Source organism: Cygnus olor, chromosome 26 (assembly GCF_009769625.2).
Source record: "Cygnus olor isolate bCygOlo1 chromosome 26, bCygOlo1.pri.v2, whole genome shotgun sequence".
NCBI classification, from domain to species: domain Eukaryota; kingdom Metazoa; phylum Chordata; class Aves; order Anseriformes; family Anatidae; genus Cygnus; species Cygnus olor.
This window is the reverse complement of record NC_049194.1, coordinates 4,493,678-4,512,703: the sequence shown is the minus strand read 5'-3', so window position 1 is coordinate 4,512,703 and position 19,026 is coordinate 4,493,678. Positions and strand designations below refer to the sequence as shown.

The 19,026-nt window shown below is 68.9% G+C and overlaps 3 protein-coding genes across 7 annotated transcripts; 1 reads left to right on the top strand and 2 right to left on the bottom strand.

Moving 5' to 3' along the window:
• The first annotated feature begins 236 nt into the window (after nucleotides 1–236).
• Nucleotides 237–1,249, top strand: C26H19orf71 (chromosome 26 C19orf71 homolog). The gene is made up of 4 exons (XM_040537310.1): nucleotides 237–376; nucleotides 477–685; nucleotides 899–1,024; nucleotides 1,098–1,249. The coding sequence occupies exons 1-4, from the start codon at nucleotides 303–305 to the stop codon at nucleotides 1,238–1,240; spliced, it is 552 nt and encodes a 183-aa protein (XP_040393244.1). The 5' UTR covers nucleotides 237–302; the 3' UTR covers nucleotides 1,241–1,249.
• On the bottom strand, nucleotides 1,098–4,611 carry LOC121060005 (GRAM domain-containing protein 2B-like). The gene is made up of 10 exons (XM_040537309.1): nucleotides 4,506–4,611; nucleotides 3,720–3,854; nucleotides 3,555–3,636; nucleotides 3,238–3,411; nucleotides 3,071–3,169; nucleotides 2,924–2,995; nucleotides 2,783–2,851; nucleotides 2,267–2,555; nucleotides 2,066–2,147; nucleotides 1,098–1,965 (listed from the first exon to the last, which is right to left on the bottom strand). The coding sequence occupies exons 2-10, from the start codon at nucleotides 3,833–3,835 to the stop codon at nucleotides 1,854–1,856; spliced, it is 1,095 nt and encodes a 364-aa protein (XP_040393243.1). The 5' UTR covers nucleotides 3,836–3,854; nucleotides 4,506–4,611; the 3' UTR covers nucleotides 1,098–1,853.
• A 2,605-nt stretch (nucleotides 4,612–7,216) lies between these two features.
• MFSD12 (major facilitator superfamily domain containing 12) lies at nucleotides 7,217–16,272 on the bottom strand. 5 transcript variants are annotated; one of them, XM_040537297.1, is made up of 11 exons: nucleotides 15,918–16,272; nucleotides 12,038–12,248; nucleotides 10,825–10,948; nucleotides 10,384–10,578; nucleotides 10,204–10,296; nucleotides 10,008–10,100; nucleotides 9,098–9,268; nucleotides 8,798–8,892; nucleotides 8,295–8,425; nucleotides 8,144–8,182; nucleotides 7,217–7,695 (listed from the first exon to the last, which is right to left on the bottom strand). In XM_040537297.1, the coding sequence occupies exons 1-11, from the start codon at nucleotides 16,213–16,215 to the stop codon at nucleotides 7,601–7,603; spliced, it is 1,545 nt and encodes a 514-aa protein (XP_040393231.1). In that variant the 5' UTR covers nucleotides 16,216–16,272; the 3' UTR covers nucleotides 7,217–7,600. The 5 variants fall into 5 exon arrangements, with proteins under 5 accessions (XP_040393231.1, XP_040393232.1, XP_040393228.1 ...); XM_040537298.1 differs by lacking the exon at nucleotides 8,144–8,182; XM_040537294.1 differs by having other exon boundaries at nucleotides 10,204–10,948; nucleotides 15,918–16,263.
• Nucleotides 16,273–19,026: the final 2,754 nt, after the last annotated feature.

Here is a 19,026-nt window from a genome sequence, read left to right as displayed (position 1 = left end):
CAGGAGCTGCGGCAGTGCCCCCCAGGCTTCCAAGGCCCCAGGGCCCCCGCAAGCAGAGGCAGGCGCCGGCTGCCCAGTGCAGGTCTCTGCTCTGTGGCTGCTGCCCAGCTCCCGCCCGCCCCTGTTTGCTCTCCTGGGGCTGGCGGGGCAGGAAGGAGCAGCCCCGGCCCTTCCCCTGCAGGGCACAAAGGGAGCGAAGGTGCCTCGGCCCCGCTGCCCCACCCCAGCCCCCCGTTGCGTTGCGTGGGGGCCGTTGCTTGGCGCTGATTCCAGCACCGCTGCGGGCTCGCCTAGCGCCAGGCATGGAGCTGGGGGCGCACAGGCCCTGGGTGCCGCAGAGCACCCTTGAGACCGACTTCCCCCTGTCCCTGTACAGGTGAGCCCCTTGCCCCCATGGGACCCCCGTGGCTGGGACCTGGGGGCCATGCGGGTGGGGGCACGAAGCCCCGATGCCCCCCTTCCCTTCCTGCCCGCAGTGACCAGTATGTGACGCTGCGGGGGCCCTGCCAGGCCCCCGTGCTGAGGCAGGCCCTGCGCTGGAAGACCACCCCCATGGGCTGGGACGCCACGGGGCTGAGCGGCTGGGGCGCGGCGGGGGACCCCTGGTACGCCCTGACCCCCGGCATTGCCCGGTGCCGCTGGCAGCGCGCCCACAACCCCTACGAGCTGGAGCCCCTGCCGCCGGGTATGGTTCTGGGTTGGGGGGGGTCCTGGGTTGGGGGGGGCACTTCAGGGTGGTGGCAGTGGAGGGAGAAGCCAGGGGGGTGACCCAGAAGCATGGGGGGGGGGGGTGAGGAAGGGGTGGGGATGGGTGGGTTCCTGGTTCCTGTTTGGTTGGGGATGACCCTGCTGCAGGGTGGGGGTCCTGCTGCCTGCCCCAGCTCTGCTTCCCCCCCAGTTCATGCCCAGCACCTGCGGGAGGTGGCGTGGTGGGACCCCATCGGCCCTGCCGCCTACCCTGGACCCCGCACCCGCTGGGGAGCCTTCCTCTGGCAGGAGCGCCCCATCCTGGGCAAGGAGTACGGTAAGAGCTGGAGGGGTGGCGGGGGGGCATCTGCCAGTGCCCCCTCCTCACCCCTCTCCCTTCCCCTCCGCAGTTGCCACCCGCAGCCAGAGCCCCAGGGCGCTGGGGGGCAGCCCGGGGTACGTCCCCCTGCTGTCCTGCTGCCGCCCCCCCTGCACTGCCCGCGATGTCCGCACCTGGAGCCTCCTCCAGCACCAGCCCTCCACCCGCCAGTAAAGGGCACAACGCCTGGGGCTGTCCCGGTTCTTTGTGGGGATGGGGGGTGCTGAGCGGGGGTCGTCGGGGCCAGGCCTGTGGCTCAACACTGGATGCTGCCTGTACCCCACCCCAAAACGTCTCTGGGGTTAGGGGAGAGCCTCGCAGCGTCCCTGGGCCCATCCCAAGGAATAAGGCAGCATTGTCACGGGGTGGGGTGAGGTGGGGCCCCCGCAGCGCAGGCAGCACCCCCTCACCTCTTTATTAATTAAATAGTTTGGTCCCGTTGTCCCCACCTGCCCTGCAATGGGCCCCCCAGTGTCGGCACCCCCCTGGGGTGGCTGTCCCATGCGGGGAGCTGACTCCAGCCACACCCCCGGGTCCCCTCTGCCCACCAGGCCGGTGCCCCTGTGCCCACGCAGGGAGCTCAGGGCGGGTGGGGGGGGCAGCGAGATGGAGCCCCACGGCCTGCGGGGGCTCCTCTGGGGGCTGGAAGGCACCCGGGCTTGGAGCCCCCCAACCCCTGCTGCTGACGACCAGGTCCCTGCTGGCCTCACGTCTTCTTGCCCCTCCTGGGGGAGGCAGGGTGAGGGGGTTCCCGTTGTGCCAGGGATGGAGGGGCTGCTGCCCCCCCTCACTGGTGCAACAGGTCCAGGTCTGGCCAAGCCCCTGCGTCCGCCAGCTGCTGCTCCAGCTGCAGGATGCGCAGCCCGATGTACCCCGAGGTCAGCAGCAGGGACACCATCCTGGGGACAGGGCGGCGTCAGGCACCGGGCAGAGCTGGGAGGCGGCAGCTGGGGCCACCATGGTTGGGGGGTGCGGGGGGGGCCCTGCCCCGGGACTCACAGCAGCAGGTAGATGAGGATGATGGTGCTGAAGGGGCTCAGTGGTGCAGCAGTCCGGGCGCGGGGCGCTGGGCTGGGATCCCCTGCCGGGACAAGGAGGTGTCGGGGACAGTCCTGGAGCACCGTGGCCATGCCTGGGCAGCGTCAGGTCCCTGGTCCGGCCACGCTGAGGCTGCGCGGCTCCGCCGAGGGCCCCGCTCACCTCTGCCTACAGCCGGTGCATCCTCTGCTGTCGCCGCTGCCTCCTCCTTGTCTTGGCTCGCCTCCTCTGCACCCAACCAGGGGATGTTCATTGAGTGCCCGGGGTGCGGGTGGTGGCCCTGGGGTCCCCGAGAGGCCCCTGCGCTCCCCGGTGTCCCAGAAGAGGCTGTTTGGGTGCCTGAGGGGGGCTGCGAGGGCCTGGCGGGGTGTGGGGGCAGCCGCTCACCCGGCGGCTCCAGGAGGCTGTTGGGCTCCGCAGCGCTCTCCTCCAGGTCCGACTGGCTTGAGGTCTGCAGGAGGACAAGCCCTGGTCACAGGGCGGAACGTGGGGACACAGGGGGGGACGTGGAGGAGGGCACCTGTGCTGCCCTGGGCTGGGGGTTTTCACCACAATGTCCCCCCAGCCCCCTCTGGCCCCCCCCAAAATAAGCCTTTCCCGGGTGTCACCGCCGTATCCGTCCCTGCGGCCGTGCCTCCATCCGCCGCAGAGCCGCTGCTGGCCCTTCCTCAGCCTTACCAGAGGCTTCTTAAGGATTTGCGCGGCGCTGCCGTTGAGGGGAGAGGCCAGGGGGCTCCAGCCGTTGTCCTGGACAAGGAGAGATGGAGCAGGGCACCGGGGGGCACAGAGCCCGGCCCCCCCGCCCGGCGCGGCGCATACCTGCAGGTGTTTGCAGAGCGACTTCAGGAGCTGGAACGTGGCCTCCCGCTGGCGCAGCGACACGAAGAGGAACTGCGGGCAGGGGGACAGGCGGTCGTGTCCTGGGTCAGCCTCAGGTCCCCCCGACCTCCCCCTCCCAGCACTCACCTTGTCCCCCTCAGCCGTGCGGATGCTGAGCGCGTTGGGCACCAGCAGCGCCGTGTTGGTCTTCTTGAGGGCGCAGATGGACGTGACGGGGACGACCGCCTGTGGGGAAGGGGCAGAGTCAGGCCCCGCGCCCCCGCAGCTGCCCCGCGCCCCCGCGGCTGCCCCACCTTGATGTCCTTGAGCAGCAGGCTGGCGTGGAAGCAGACGTGGCCGGAGGAGACGTAGAGGCGGCCATGGTAGGGCACCTCTCGCTGCCAGGCGCAGGAGAAGCAGGCCAGCAGCGCTTCCCGCCCAGCGATCTCCTCGAAGGCTTTGCGGAAGCTGGAGCTGCGCTTGTTCAGCTGCGGGGGGAAGCCGGGACGTGGGGCCGAGCCCTGGCACGGTGGGCACCCCACGGTCCCCACTCCGACATTGGCCACCGAACCAGGACAGGCGCCCATGGTGCTGGGGTCCCCTCTCCTCGCCCCGGCACCCCCGGACTCACCGAGGAGGACAGGGATCCGTGCTGGCCTCCAGCCACCTCAGCCTCCTCCGTCTCCTTACAGGAGGGGTCGTAGGTTTTGGACCTGGCAGGGAGCAGCAGGCAGGGTGAGCTGAGTCCCCTCGTGTCCCCGGGACATGAGGACACGCAGACACGAGCAGCACCCACCTGGTGAGTGCGGGGTGCGACCCCGGCTGGGTGCCCGCGCTGCCCCTCTCTTCCAGGCTCTGCCACCGCTTCTCCCCCAGCACCGCCTTCCTGCTCTTCTTCAGCTTCCCCGACATGAAGGAGGAGTGCGGCACGCTGCAGGGGGATGGGGCAGGTGAGGGGCAACGGTCCCTGCTGGGACCAGGAGAACAAAGCCCACCCCATGCCTGCACCGTGCCGGGCGTTTGGCTGCGGTTATCCACAGCTGATGATGCACGGGGCGACCCTTGTCCAGCTGTGCCCCGGTGTCCCCAGGCAGGGCAAGGGACACCGCCTGTCTCCAGGAGCAGGGCAGGTCCCCGCACCTCTCTGATCAGTTCCGAGGTCTCACCAGGACATTTCAGGGGGCACCACAGGCATTGCAATCCCCCTTTGCAGCATCTCTGGATGCCACCAGCCCCCGCATGCCCCCACGCCCTGGTGTCCCCATCCCCGTGGCCCCACAGGGTGCACCCAGCGTGGTGGCAATTATGGCCCCGCTGCCCCGCTCCAGGAAGAGCCGCACCCCGGCCGCGCACTCTCCTCATGGCCACGGCGCTCCTGGGGACAGCAGCCGGGTCCCCGAGGTGGCCGCAGCACCCCCAGCGCCCTGCTCACAGGCAGGAGCTGGCAGCAGGTGACAGCTCCTGGGTCCCTCCGTGGCTGGCCGAGCTCCAGAGCAGACGGACACGTGGGGCCGGTGCTGGATCAAAGTGCACGGAGCAAAACCCCTGGACCGGGGCTGCTGCTGCCCACCCCAGGCGGTACCTGGTGGCGGGGAGAGCTGAGCCCTCCCGTCCCGTCCCGTCCCGTCCCGTCCCGCTGCGCCGCAGCCCCGCGCTCGCCCGGCTCCCACGCACGCTCCTTGCTCCTTCCAGACCTGGCCCTCAGCCGCCGTCTCCTCCTCCTCCTCCTCCTCCTCCCAGTGAGGAAGGGCAGGCAGGCGGGGCTGGGACCGGCCGCAGCAGGTTTGCAGGGAGGCGTCGGGGCAAATACCAACGCGGGGCTGCTGGAGCAAACACCACCTGGAGGGGGGGGCTCTGAAGGGTTGGACGGGCACTGCCACCGCGATGGCACGGCCATGGGGGCCCCCAGCTCCTGGTGGGATGTGGGATGCTGGTGGGACGCAGGATCCCAGGGGGGTGCAGGATGCTGGTCCTGTGCCCATCCCGCGGTGCCCACGGGACAAAGATCCTCTGCATGCAGAGTCCCTGGGGTGTGCTGCTGCCGGCACTGAGGGGGTGACTGACACCGCCACCATCTGACCCCGACAGCGGGAGCGCCTCGCAGCGCCCACCAGCCCGGGGGGTGGCAAGGGGCACGGGGCTCCCTCACCCCACAGCTGCCATGCAGCCCACAAAGGGGGCTGGGGCTCGCCAGCTGATGGTCCCCCTGCAGCCCCGGGAGTGTCCGCGCCACCCCAAAACAAGCTGTAAACAAAGGGCCAAGGGCAGGGGCCGGGCCGCTCCAAGGACAGGAGGGGAAATCCCTTGCCCATGCCCGCTGTGGCATGTGCCAAGGCCGCCCAGCCCTGGCTCACCCTTGCTCTCTGCCCTGCGCTGACAAAGCCTTTCCCACAGCTCCACGGGGAGCAGTTGTAACCCCAGGGGTGGCGCAGCACCGGGGTCCAGCACCACAGCACCAGGGTCCAGCAGCGCAGCACCGCGGCACTGCAATCCCCAGCCCCGCACCCCCGGGGACCCCCAGGTCCCAGCACCAAGAGCATCGCCAGCCACCCCATGCATGCCCTGCGGTCACACCCGCCCCATCCTTACACACACCCCCCACACACCCCCGTTGCGCACACGTCACTTGTGCGCCCACACCCCCACGTGCACAACCTCCCCCCCCCCCCCCGCACACCCACTGCACACTCACACCACTCCTTACCGCAGGGCTCCAAGCACCCCAGGCACCGCCCCTGCAGGGTGTGCACGTGTCGTCGTTGTGCACGTGCAAAGATGGGCGTGCACAGGTGTGCAAGGCACACGCAGCACCTGCGGGCTCATGCAGGGCTGCACGCGCCTTGCCTACATGCAGTCCCGTGCTCACGTACACACAGCACAGGCCAGCCATGCACACGCACACACGCATTGCACGCGTGTACACCTGCTCACACGCAGCCCCTTGCACGCTCTCCAGGCGCCGCTGCCCTCCTGACCCCATGCACGCACAGCCCTGGTGTGCCCGTGGTGCTGGGTGGCTGCGGCTGGGTCCCCATGGGCGCTGGGTGGGCTGGCAGGGGACACATAGCAGGGAGCAGTGGGAGACACTGCGGGGACACCACGGGGACACCACAGGGACACCAAACACCCCGGCCATGCCCTGGGCCACAGGTGCAGCTCCCAGCCCCGGTCCCTGGGGCTCTTGTTGCCGTACAACACGGCCACGGCCCTACGGCCCCACCGGCCTCTGCAGGTCCCCGGGGGTCCCGTGGGGCCCTGCCACAGGCAGCGCCTGCCCCAGGGTCCAGCCCCCCGTGAAAGCCCCCGGCACCCCGCGCCCCGTTCGGTTTTGGGCCCCTCAGTACCAGAAGGACATCGAGGGCCTGGAGCGTGTCCAGAGCAGGGCTACGAGGGCGGGGAAGGGCCTGGGACACGAGTCCGTGAGGGGCGGCTGAGGGAGCTGGGGGTGCTCGGTCTGGAGGAGGCTCAGGGGAGGCCTCGCTGCTCTCTGCAGCTCCCCGAGAGGTGCGGGGAGCTGGGGGTCGGCCTCTGCTCACAGGTAACTGTGCCAGGACCAGAGGGAACGGCCTCGAGTTGCACCGGGGGAGGTTCGGGCTGGAAACGGGGAGACATTTCTGTCAGAAAGAGCCGTCAGGCCTTGGGATGGGTTGCCAGGGAGGTGGTGGCGTCACCGTCCCTGGGGGTGTTCAAGGAGCGGCTGGACGTGGTGCTTGGGGACATGGTTCGGTGGTGACAGCGGCACGGGGCCGGTCGGAGCAGACGGCCCCGAGGCCTCTTCCAACCGAACCCATCCCCGGGCCCCGAGACCCGCCGGGGCCGGGACGAGGTCGGGCAGCCCCGCGGGCCGCTCCCCGCCGCGCTGGCAGCAGCGGCCGCCGGCCCCCATTGGCTGCCCTGCCGAGGGGGGTGGGCCCCCCGCCGCCGGTAACCAATCAGCGGGCTCCAGCGCCGCTGCGCCGCCACCATTTTGTTCGCGGGCGCGGGACGCGGCCGCCATCGTTGTTGAGGGCGGCCATCTTGCGGGCGGCCCCGGGGAGGCGGGGAGCGGCCACGGCCCCTGGCCCCTGGCAGCCCCCTTGCAGCCCCTCTGGGGAGCGGCAGGCAGGGACCGAGCCCAGCCCCGGCCCCCACAGGGGAAGAGGGAGGGACGATCCCCACACAGCCCCCCATAACCCTCACAGCCCCCCTTTGCCCTCAGGGCACCAAGGGGGGGGGGTTCCCCCCTCCCTCCTCCAGCACCGTGCCCAGCAGGTTTTTAAGTTTCAAGTTTAATTTTAATTTTTTTCAAGTTTAATTTTTAAACTTTTTATTCAAGTTTAGAGGTGGGTTGTGGTTTTTTTTTTTTCCTTCTTTAAAAAGTGCTACGTATACACACTGACCTTACAAAAGCAGTTTAAAACCAAGGGCTGGGTGCCCCCGTCCCACAGTGCTGGGGCCGGGCTCCACAGCCCAGCCCCAGGCCTCTTAGTGTTAAACTTGTGCAAACACAGAGGGGCGTCCTTCACTGAGTCCCCGGGCAGGGCGTGGGGGTGACAAGTCCTGTGCGAGGTGACAGAGAGGCGAGGCAGTGCCCAGATCCCACCTGAGCCCAGCTCCCCTGTCCTGGTGCCATCCCCTTCCTTGGGGTCCCTCCCGGCAGAGCCCGGCCATCACCACGGCCGAGGACACGTGCCCTGCTCAGTTGACCGTGCTGTTGGGGCTCCTTTCCTCCACGCTCTCCGTTTCATCGTACGGGATCCTGGCTTCATTCAGTCCCTGCAGGGAGACATCATCTGCAAGGACGAGAGGGACGGGTTAGGAGCCCTCGCAGTACCGGGCGACCCGCCACGTGCTGGCCCGGTCCTCGTGGGCTCTTCTGCCCCCAGCACGAGGGGCCCTGGCACGTCCCAGGGCAGCACAGGCCCTGCACAACACTGCCGAGAGCCCCACCCGTGGGGGCTCCATGTTCTCCCCCCACCCAGCGCAGAACAAGTCTGGACAACGCAAAGGACGGAGACACAGCTGACACTGAGCGGCCTGGCAAGGGGCACCCGGTCCCCAGTCCTGCCCCTGCGTTTGTCCACCAGCACGAGCAGCAGCCCCTTCACCCCTCGGTGACCACGGGGCCAGGGGCAGCGTGGCTGGGCAGGGGGATCCTGCCCGCCATGGGCGCAGCGAGCGGGCGCAGCCCCAGCTCTGGGGCTAGGAGCAGCAGAAGCACGAGGAGCTGAGCCTGCCTACCATGAGGGTCACCCCGCAGCCTGCCATAACCAGGGCCATCTGGAAAGACACTTCTGCTTTAGCCAGGGCTGGCACCGGACACGGGCCTCCCTGTACCCCCAGCCCCATGCTTGCCCCTTCCCAGTGCCCCCGGCCCCGCGGCCACACTCACGGAAGCGGACCCGGATGGGCCAGATCATGATGCAGCACAGGGACACGGTGGCAGCCATGGCAATCCCCCCAGTGACCAGCACCATCACCCAGTGGTAGAAGCTGACGCAGGCAGGGCAGCAGAGCTCAGTCCTGCAAGGAGAGGCCACAGCTGAGCTTGGTGGCAGGGACCAGAGCGCTCCCCAAGCACCCTGGGGCTGCTGCCACCCTCCCGCTGCCTAAAGCAGTCCCAAGTCCTCGCCACCAGGACTGGGACACGGGGGAAGAGCCCAGGGCAGCAGCATGGACACAGGGATCCCCAGCCCCTTCAGGAGTCTGAGATGCAGCCATTGTTAGGGCCAGAGGAGAAGGCAAGGAAGGATTTAGGATGAATCGGAGCTAGTTTCCACCAGTGCCTCTCAGCAGGGGTGTAAGAGTATGCCCCCACGGGCTGTTTGCTGCCAGGACCCCGGCGGTCTGGCTGGAGCTGTCACTAGGTTGTTCATGCTCCACAGGGACACTTACGGGCACGGGTGCAGGTTCTGGATCGCCATCACAGCCAGGCCGTTGGCCATCTTGTCCGTGAAGCTCATGGCCCCGTAGACAAATGCACCGCTGTGCTGCGAGGGGAGAGGGAGGCTCACCCGCTGCTGCATGGGGCCAGCCGGTGCCATGCAGCGCAGCGAGCGAGAGCCGTGTGCCCTCTCATGGGCAGAGCCCACATTACAGCACGGCCCGGGCACGATTCAGGGCTCTCTGCCTGCCTGGGAACACGTCTCCTGCCCGCCGGGCTCCCAGCCCTGCCAGGACACCCGGGGCACGTACCGTGTTGGTGCCGATGAGGTCGGCCGTCATGGAGAGGGAGGTGACCAAGATGGTGGCGGAGCCAGCCCCGAGCAGCGCGGCCGCCCCGTAGATCTCCGCTCCCATCGTCCTGGTCAGGGTCACCCAGGAGGCAAAGGCCAGGATCACCAGGATGCCCACGAAGTACGTCAGCTGCTCCGGGACAGCGTGGGGGCGGGCAGGGGGAGAAGGCAGAGCTCAGCACCCAGCACCTGGCTGTGCCCCAGACCCCGGTGACACCCCGCCAGCGGGGCATCGAGGCCAGCCGCTGCCTGGGCTCACAGGGACGGCCCTGGCTCGCTCCCAGCGGGTTCGGGGCACTGTCCCCAAACAGCAAGGGCCTCGTAGTGACCAGCCTGTGCCCAGAGGAGCTGTAGGTGCCTTGCAGGGCACGGGGACAGCCCCAGCCGTGCCCTGCACCCCCTGGCAGGAGCAGAAGTTTTTTTTTTTCTTTTCTGGGAAATGGCATTTGCTTCAGGGCAGAAGGGTGTGTGCTGCAGGGGCAGCCCCATCCTGCCGGGGCTGCAGACCCCACACCCCCAGCATGCTCAGGGTGGCTCAGCCTTGGCCTCTTCTGGGCTTCTCGGGGCTCTCCCAGCCCTGCCAGGGCTGCTCAGGACAGGCTGAGTCTGGGCCAGCGTCACTTTCCCAGACCTCAGCACCCTCAGATGTGCAGGACAGGCCCATGCCACCCCTCGCCCTGCCCTGTGGGACCGATGCTGCAGCAGGAGGATTCCTGAGGGGTCCCTGCTCTGCAGCCGGGCTCCGGTGTGCCAAGTGCTCTGCTCCCCTGTGGGTTCAGGACCTGCCTTTTGTGCCCAGCCCCTGAGCTCAGGAGCAGGTTGTTATGCCCTGGGTCTAACTCAAGCCTCACCAAGCCCCCAGGACTCACGTTTCGACCTATCCACTTATTCACAGGTTTCATGAGGAAGGAGGACAGGAAGCCGCTGACGTACAACACCAGGGGGATGGTGGCGATGTATTTCTGTGAGCGACAAGCACGGGGAGAAGATCAGCTCCAGACCACTCGCACAGGACCCCTGCCCGGGTGACCCTGACGTGCGGGCAGGAACCTGCCCCGTGCCCACCTTGGGCAGCAGCAGCGAGTTGGTCAGGTACATGGCAATGTAGGTCTGGGACAGGTTGACAATGAGCCGGGTGGCCATGTAGAGCACCGCCACCTGCAAGGGGACAGAGAGAGCGGCGCTCAGCCCGCGCCGACTGGAGGAGGGGGACGGGGCATGGCCGTGACAGCCTCCTGCTCCTACCTGGTAGAAGGCAGGCTCCAGCAGCCAGTCCTTCCAGGCCAGCAGCGGGCGCGGGCACCTCGTGGGCTCCTTCTGCAGCAGGGGCGTGCTCTCGGGCTGCGGCAGGGAGCCCAGCGGGTACGGCTTCTCTTTGGTGCCCAGGTGGAAGATGAGGGAGAAGACAGCCCCCAGCCCCACCACGATGAGGGACAGGTTCTGGGGGAGGCGGGGGGCGGTGAGCATGGCACAGGGTGCCCTCTGCCTGCTCACCGCCCCCCCTACCCAAGGAGTTTGGTGGACTAAAAGGGGGTCCCAGAACCCAGGGAGAGTTGGTGCAGCCCCTGCCCAGTGCAGGAGGTGACTCTGGGGCACTGCCACTTCACTCCCTCCAGTACCTCCCAGTACAGCCACATCCCACCCAGGGAAAAGAAGGGACCCCAGGGACCGAGCCGTGCCACCTACCCGAAACACGGGGACATCCTGGATGCCCAGGTGCTCCGTGCGCTCAGGCCGGTCCACCTGCAGGTTCAGCAGCAGCCAGGCCAGGCCGTACACGGTGATGTTGGCCATGACGGTGAAGGCATACCTGGGGGAGATGGCACGCCAGGGTGACGCAGAGGGACGAGCACAGCTCCAGCCACGGCAGGGACACCTCCACCCAAGGCTGCCCGCCAAACCAGGCACGCTGCAGCCAGCTTTGCACCACAGCACCGTTGCGGAGGTGACACCTCCAAGAGCACCCGGGTACAGGCCAGCCCTGGCCATGCATTAGCCTTACTGGTGCACCTCCCAGCACCCCCAGTCCAAGCAGGGGGCAGGACCAGAAGGAAACCAAGCCCCCTTGGGCCAGCCTGCTCAGCCCCAGCCCACCCCGAGCCGCCTGACCCAGCATCCCAGCGTGGGGCCCCTTGGCCCTGGGTGACCCGCCGCCTCCCTGCGTGCTTCCAGCACGGGCGCAGCGCTGCGCCTGTTACCTGACGGAAGGGGAACTTCCTCCCACCGGGGCAGATAACGAAGCCTTGCTCCGGCTGATAAAGTCCCCTTCCTGCAGCCCGGCCCCGTCAGATAAGCAGCGCGGGCTCTGTGCCTGGGGCTGCACGCACTGCCCTGGGGACGCTGCCGCCTCCGGGACGGTCTGCACAGGGCAGTGCCCAGCCCTCCCCTCCCCGGGGACACCTGGGGACACGTTCCACCTGTGTGAGCATCAGCCTCCAGTTCCAAAGGAGAAAGTGCCCCGTGGGATGAGCTCCTCTGCGCGGATGCACCCTCTGAGGCTGGGGCAGAGGGTTTGGGGACCTGGCACCCCAGTACCAAGGGGGGAAGGGAGCTGGCAGACAGCCCTGCCTCTGCCTGCACCACAGCACAAATCCCGGCTGGGTTTGGTGGATAGCTGTGAGTTGTCTCACGTCACCACAGCACGGCGACGGCTGTGTCACCAGCATCCTCGGCAGCAGGACCTTTCCCCTGGCACCAGGAACCCAGAAGATCGGTGTCACCTGGCTGTGTCCTGCAGGACACCCACACGGCCCCAGCCCCGTCCTGCCAGCCCAAGGGCTCCAGCGTGCCCAAGGTGCCTGTGGCAGGGCAGCACGCAGAGCCGTGCCGCGCAGGGGACCTCTCACCACGGAGGCGAAGGGACTCGGCTCCGAGGACAGCCAGGGCTGGCCACGCTCACCTGAAAGCCGTGAGCTCCACCTTCTCATGGTCGCTGGTCACCAGCTCTGGGATGAGGGACAGGTGGGAGATCTGCGTGGCCGCCCAGCCAAACTGGAAGATGACGATGAAGGGGAGGTAGTAGATGAAGGCTGCCCACTGCGGCGTGTTCTCCTTGCAGCCCAGGCAGGGGCTGAAGATGAAGGGGAAGGACACGAGGACGCAGGTGGTGCCTGGGGGAGAGAGGGGAGCAGTGAGGGGCTGCGAGCCCGGCGCCATGGGACCCGACGGCCACAGCTGGCTCCTACCCACAGACAGGTCCTGCCCCAGGGCTGCGGGGGGGATCAGCTCCCCCCTGGTCACTGCCCACCTCCAGGCCTGCAGATAACCGGCCCCAAGGCCACGCGCCGCCCCGCCACCTGCCTGAGGGCGATAAGGCGCCCTGAGCACCGGGACGGCTCCAGCTCCCACAGGCACACAGCCTGTCCCCTCGTCCCTTCTGCTGCAGGGAGCCACGCAAAGCGGCAGCCAGGGGCATCCCCAGCAGCCCCCAGCGCATCAGGGGCAGGAGCAGATCTGTCCCCACGCCGGCATCAGACGCTGCTGCCCTGATGGGAAGGTCCCGGCTGACTCAGTGACACCAGAGCCAGGTCCCTCCCTCCGCCACAGCCCGGCAGTGTCCCCTTTGCACGCCGTGGGGACGCCTGCGTGGAACAGGCAGGGACAGGCCGGCTTCTCCCTCCCCTTCCACAAGGTTACGGATCAAATCCGCCGAGATGCTTCGCTGCTCCCGAGGCCCGGGCGCCGTGCCCTGCTCCGTCCTGTCCTGCGCTGGGCACTGCCAAACCCACGGCACCCGCTGGCCACAAAGCCGCAGGAACCCAATCCCACAGCGCAGGGGAACCCGCAGCCGCTTCGCCAGGTCCCCAGGCTCCCCTCTCTGCAGGACTATGCAAGATCCTTTTCCTGACGAGAGATTTCTCCTTCCCTCAGCCACAAGGGCAGTTCCTCCCCGTCACTTCCACTTGAGGAGGATGCCTGAGGAGTACGCGGCCGCAGGGGCTGCCAGGAGCAGAGCAGATCCCCCTGCCCCGCGCCCAGCAAGGGCAGGCAGCGATCCCAGCCCAGCCTGGGTGCCCATGAGGACCCCAGCAGGGTGCTGGGTGCTGCCCTGCACCAGCTCACCACCGGCTCCAGTGCTCCAGGAGCTCCCCGAAGGACAGGGGCTCAGGCACACCGCGGTGTCCCTGTCCCACCCAGGGAAGGGAAGGGTCCGAGAAGGTGCAGAACTCGGACCAGAACTCGTGCCTGTGTCAAACACCCAGCCCAGCCTGGAGGATCGGTGAGGCTCTGCCCCCTGCCCAGCCTCGGGCCCCACAGGGTCGGGCTCTGCAGTCCCCGAAGGGCTGCGAGGGACTTGCCTGCGTCCCTGGGGAGCGCTGGGGCAGGAGCTGCAGTCCCTGGGCCTCGGGTTGCTGCAGCTCCCACATCCGCCCCGACAACCCCGCACGCCAGAAGCCGTTTGTGTCACGCCTGTCGCTCTGTCCTCCTGGCAGCCCCCAGGGACGGGCAGTGCCACCAGGGCCAGCACAGGCCATCCTCGCGGAGCCAGGCTCCTGCAGCGGGCTGTCAAAGCAGAGCCACATCCCCATGTGATGCGGCTCTGCTGCGAGCCCAGAGCTGTCCTGGGGGCCCCTGCTCGTCCAAGCAGGACCACAGGAGCCCCTCAAGGGCCCAGCCCAGCTCCTAGCCCAGACCCAAAGGCCAGGAGCTCGCAGCCTCAATACAACCCCAGAGTGCTTGCACCACCCGATCCCCACCTCACTGCTCCTCCGCCACGCAGCAGACCCGTGTGCAGCATCGCCTTCCCAGCAGGGCCACCAAAGAGCACCCAGGGCCACCAAAGCAGCCGGCGGGGCGCAGCCATCATCCCCACGGGGGGCACCACGGCCCCGCACAGGGCTCCGGGAGCCCCCCAGCACCCCGTGCAGGTGGCAGAGGTCCAAGCTCTCATCTTGCAGCCCTCCAGGGCAGAGTCATGGGAACGCCGGGCTACAAGTGGGCGAGCGCAGCGCAGCCGCTGCAGGCAGGGGATTTGGGGCAGCACGGCCAGACTCGCTCAGCAGTGAAGCAAGGAGCTGCTCCCACCCCATGGCTGCAGGGAGCTGCCCCGCAATCCTACGGGCAGGGTGCGCATCCTGCAGCAAGCCAACTTCCCCAGAGCATCGGCCGCAGCAGCCCCGCCGCCAACCAGCCCAGCACCGCGGAGGGGAGATGCTGCCGATAGCAGCTCGTGGTATCTCCCCCTGCAAGGCTGTGGTTTCACAACGTTTCCTCTGATCTGAGCATGGGTTGCTGCCAGATGGGCCACCCACTCCCACGCGCAGGAGCCTCTCACCACGGCGTGACCCAGCAGGCCAGGAGCGGGACCAGCAGGGCCAGCCCGGGACCAGGCTGAGCTGCGGTGGGACAGGGGCGGCGGTGGGGTAGCACCCACCTTCCAGGAACAACCCCATGCTTTGGCCAGGGAAACGCAGCCTCAGCCCGTGTCCCCAGCCTCAGCCCGTGTCCCCAGCCTCCCCCCATGCCCCCAGCCTCCCCACATGCCACTGAAGCAGGCAGGGCCAGGCTGGAGCTCAGCCCCAGGACCTCGCGGTGCCAGCCAGGGGCAGGCACAGCCCCCATGCAAGACGCGATTCAGAACTTCCCCTTCGGTGCACCCGGCCGATGCAGCGCTGCCCATGCCGGAGTCACAGCTCCGGCCACTTCCCTAAATTCAGAGCGCAGACCTCCCAGATGCTGCGGCAGGGGGTGAAGCTGCCCCCCCGCACCCCCTTTTTCTGGCTCACTTCAAGGCTGGGAGGCCAGGCCAAGCCAACCGCCGGGCAGCCCAGCTGCTTTATCAGGCTGCCGTTCGGTGGCATGAAGCGGTTGGCAGGGTGAAATTTGGCATCAAGATAACAGCACCCACAGCACAACCGTCGGGTCCGCTGGCACCCTGGCGGTGCCGTGCCGCCACCCCCCGTGCCGGGGCAGCAGGGACAGGGCAGGCTCCTGCGTGTGTCACGGCTCCGAGGACCCTTCTCCAAGTCACGCTGTCCCCTCAGGGAGGGCCCCCGATGGCAGCAGGGCAGCTCAAGCACTTCAGTGCCTTTTTCACCCAGGATGCGAGGTGGGCATCCGTTAATAATTCACACGGACCTGGTGCTGCCTCCTCCTCGTCCCCACGGGGCCCTTCCTCACCCGGAGCAGAGCCCACATGTGCCCCGACCTGGGGAGCCCCAGCCTGGTCCCCAGCACCCGGAGCAGCCCCGGCGAGCAGAGCATCTGCACCCCAAGGCCACCCATCACAGCTGCTGCACCGGGAACTTCCCGCTCGCAGGCAAGCCCCAGGTAAATCCCCGTGCTCACGGGAAAGCCCAGATCTACCTTTCGGTCTCCTTTTTACCCCTTTGCCTTGGTGCCACCCCCACGCAGGGGGACATGGGGCCACCCCACACCACTGCAGGGGGACGGCACATGGGCAGGACAGGGACGTCACACCACCCCTTCCCCTGTACCCCGTTACCCCCACGGGGCTTCCCCCTGCCTGCTCTGCCCCATTCCCACCTCGGTGCCACAGGGGGTGTTACACCCCCCCATCTGGGGCACCCCAAAAAGGCCCCTGCAGGCAGCTTTGGGGCTGGGGGCACTCGGCAGCATCGGGGCTCCAGCAGAGCCCCCCTGAGCCCCAAAGCTGCCTGGAGCAGCAGCTCGTTCTCCGTCTGGGGAAACCCCACCGAGCCCCCCGGGGAAGCACCCCCAGCACCCCAACCCATCTCCAAAGCCACCCCCTTGCGCAGACCCTCAGCCCCCCGAGGTGGGGGGCGGGGGGCGGGTTCCCGCAGCATCCCAGCCCTTACCAGCCAAGTGCCAGGATTTCCTCCGGCCGTAGCGGCCGCAACCGGCCGAGCGATCGGCTTCGTAGCCGAGCAGCGGCGTGCACAGCCCGTCGGCCACCTGCCCGGCCAGCAGCAGGCCACCGGCCAGCCGGTGGCTGTAGCCCAGCACGGCGTGCAGGTAGAGCAGCAGGTAGGTGAACCAGAGCGAAGCGCACAGGTCGTTCAGGAAATGCCCGGCCGCGAAGCTCAGCCGCGCCCGCAGCGGCAGCGCCGCCGAGCCGCCCGCCCCAAGCGAGCTCCTCCGCGGGGGCTCCGCCATGCCGGGCCGCTCGCACCGGCCTCGGCCGCCCGCTTATAGCGCCCGCCGGGCCGGGGCGGGGCGGGGATGGAGCCGGGGCGGGACGCGGCCTGCGGCGGGGGGAGCGGCGGCGGCGGAGGTGGCGGAGGTGGCGGAGGTGGCGGAGGTGGCGGAGGTGGCGGTGGTGGCCCCGCTCGGGCCCCCGAGCAGCACAGGCCTTGACCCCCCCCTATCCCTGCCGTCCCCCCTCCCCGGTGCTGCCCCCCCAGCACCAGGCCTGGCCGAGGCACGTCCAGCGCCGGGGGCTCTATGGGGTCAGGATCGGGAGCGGTGCAGCTCCTGCGGATCCCTGCCTGCCTTGGTGCAATCCCCCCATGTTGGGGACACGCTGGGGACACGCTGAGAACACACTGGGGACGTGCTGGGGGCACACTGGGGCCATACTGGTCCCCAGGGGGATCGCTGGGGCAAAAGGCTGGGTGCTGTGGGCGCAGAGGGGGACACACGCTGTCCGTGATGCCCCCAGGCACAGAGGGGGGGACACACACGCTGTCCGTGATGCGCCCCGCCGCTGCGTTGGGCAGAAAGGGGCACGAGGAGGCTGGGGGCCTGCCCCAGCGCTTCGCCCCCCTCTGCCAGCCCGTTTGTGCCCCAGCCCCATGGCACCCGGCGCTGTTGCTGTGCCCCCGGGCACCCAAAAAAACTGGGACCCCCCTGCGCTAACACCAGCCCCCCCTTCTCTGGGGCTGTGCCATCCTCGCAGCCAGCCACCAGCGGGGATGTCCCAGATGTGCCCCCCCCCCCCCGTGCACGAGTCCCAGCCCCATGGGTCCCCAGGGATCCCCCCGGGGTGCTGCTGGGCCCCCATCGCCCCATCCCCTGGAAGCGCCCTCCCCATGGGCGCATGCCCGCTGCTGGGGGGGGGGGTTCTCTGCTGCGGGACCATTTCTGGGCACTCGGGGATTTTGAGGCTTTTTTGAGCGGGTTCTTGGTGGCTCTGATCCCGCAGGCGCAGCGGGACAGAGCTCTGCCCGTGGGGTGGGGGCGAGCATCCGCAGCCCCCCCGGTGCCACCTGCTCTGCTCACGGGGACACTGAGATCATGGGGACGAAGCCGGGGGCTGCCGAACACTGGGGGTAACCCGAGCAGGTTGGGCACCTCCGGGAGAGCCGGGCTGGGGGCTCCCAGACCTTGTGTTTCTGGGGACCCTTCCCTGGATGGTCCCCAGGGACCAGCTCAGGCCACCCCCCCTTAGTGACCACCACCGAGGGGGGGGTGACAGGGACACTCCCGCTGCGGCTGCGGTGTGTCGGCAGCAAAGGGGTGACGGAGCCCCGGGGCTGGGATGCTCTGGATAAACAATTTGCGTCGGTGAGAGGTCTTGTGATTCCTGCGGTGGCTCCGGCTGCAAGGGCTGGGGTGGTGGGGGCCATGGATCTGTTCCCCCCCCCCCCCCCGTCATGTGAGGGCACGGCGGTGACTCAGGGAGGCCAGGAGGAAGCGAAAATCCAGGCCGATGGACGAGCAGCCCCGAGGAGGGAAGAGCTGGGGGGGGTTGCCCCAGCCGGCCCCCAGCCCCGCAGCTGGGAACCATCTGCCCCCTCCCGTGCCCGTGCCCCCGAGCCCCGGGCATCGCGCGCCCTGGGGTTTGGGCACCCCGGACATCGGATGCTTTGGGCACCTCGGGGATCAGGCACCCAGGGGTGCTGGGTGGCACCGCGGGCATCGCAGGCCCTGGGGTTGCCGGGCACTAAACACGCCAGGTGCTGGGCATCCCGTGCACCCTCGGCCGTGGGCCTGGTACTGCCCCGGCGCTGCGCACCCCGGGCACCCCATGCCTTGGGCACCCGGTGCATCTCCTGCACCCGCCATGGGCACCGCGCCCCCGAGGCCCTGCGCACCCTGGGGACACCCCGTGTGCAGGGAGGGGCGCGAGCAGCCCTGCCCCACGCACAGCCCTGCCTGGCCAGGGGTCCCCCGTGGGGTGGGAGCGCTGGGGTCCCCCCGGCACCGCCGGCTCTGCGCACCGCGGGCATCGAGGGCACCGCGGGCACTGCGAGCACTGCTCCTGCTCTGCGCCTTCCTCTGCAGCTCCGCAGGGTGCGGGGTCAGGGCAGGGGGTGCTGGGGTGCCCCAAGGAGAGGGGGGCGCTGGGTCACTGGTGGTCTTGGGGGTGGGCACTGGGGGGCACTGGGAGCAGTGTGGGGGAGTACTGGGGACACTGGGAGGGGTGAGTATTGGGGTCATGGGAACCCCGACTCCAACAGGCACTGGGGGTGCTGGAAGTAGTGGGAGGGGGCGGCTCGGGGCCATTGGGACCCCGAAAGGAAGCATTGGGGTCTCTGGGAGGACTGGGGAGGGGTAACTGGGGGCACTGGGACAGCCCTGGGAGCAGTGTGTGTGGGGTAACTGGGGGCACTGGGAGGACTGGGGAGGGGTAACTGGGGGCACTGGGACACTCCTGGGAGCACTGTGAGCAGTATGGGGGGGTTCTGGGGCCCTGGGCTGGGCACTGGGGGCACTGGGAGCGTTCTGGGGTCGCGGGCCCCCCCGCGCTGCTTGGCCTGGTCGGCGCTCGGGGGGCACCCGAGGGGGGCCGCATGCCGTGGGTCCCCCCTCGACTTCTGCCGTTGCCCCTTTAAGGCGCTGCCCTCCCCTCAACGCTTCCCCGTCCGCACGCCGGTTCCTGATTGGCTGGGCGGCCGGCCGCGCGCGCCGAACCCAGCGTACGCGAGCGCGCAGCGACGGCCCCCGCCTCGCCCCGCCCCTTCCCCGCCTCCTCCCCGTGACGTACACCGGTTGCAGCCAATCGGCGCGGGGCCGCTCGGCCAC

Excerpts from the sequence above, each read along its gene's own strand:
- C26H19orf71 (XM_040537310.1), top strand. The coding sequence starts at position 303 with ATGGAGCTGGGGGCGCACAGGCCCTGGGTGCCGCAGAGCACCCTTGAG. Across the intron at positions 377-476 it reads TTCCCCCTGTCCCTGTACAG|TGACCAGTATGTGACGCTGC; the intron begins GTGAGCCCCTTG and ends TCCTGCCCGCAG. Across the intron at positions 686-898 it reads GCTGGAGCCCCTGCCGCCGG|TTCATGCCCAGCACCTGCGG; the intron begins GTATGGTTCTGG and ends CTTCCCCCCCAG.
- LOC121060005 (XM_040537309.1), bottom strand. The coding sequence starts at position 3,835 with ATGTCGGGGAAGCTGAAGAAGAGCAGGAAGGCGGTGCTGGGGGAGAAG. Across the intron at positions 3,412-3,554 it reads ACGGATCCCTGTCCTCCTCG|CTGAACAAGCGCAGCTCCAG; the intron begins GTGAGTCCGGGG and ends TTCCCCCCGCAG. Across the intron at positions 1,966-2,065 it reads ATCCTCATCTACCTGCTGCT|GATGGTGTCCCTGCTGCTGA; the intron begins GTGAGTCCCGGG and ends CCCTGTCCCCAG.
- MFSD12 (XM_040537294.1), bottom strand. The coding sequence starts at position 16,215 with ATGGCGGAGCCCCCGCGGAGGAGCTCGCTTGGGGCGGGCGGCTCGGCG. Across the intron at positions 12,249-15,917 it reads GAAATCCTGGCACTTGGCTG|GCACCACCTGCGTCCTCGTG; the intron begins GTAAGGGCTGGG and ends TCTCTCCCCCAG. Across the intron at positions 7,696-8,143 it reads GCTGCGGGGTGACCCTCATG|ATGATGTCTCCCTGCAGGGA; the intron begins GTAGGCAGGCTC and ends TCGTCCTTGCAG.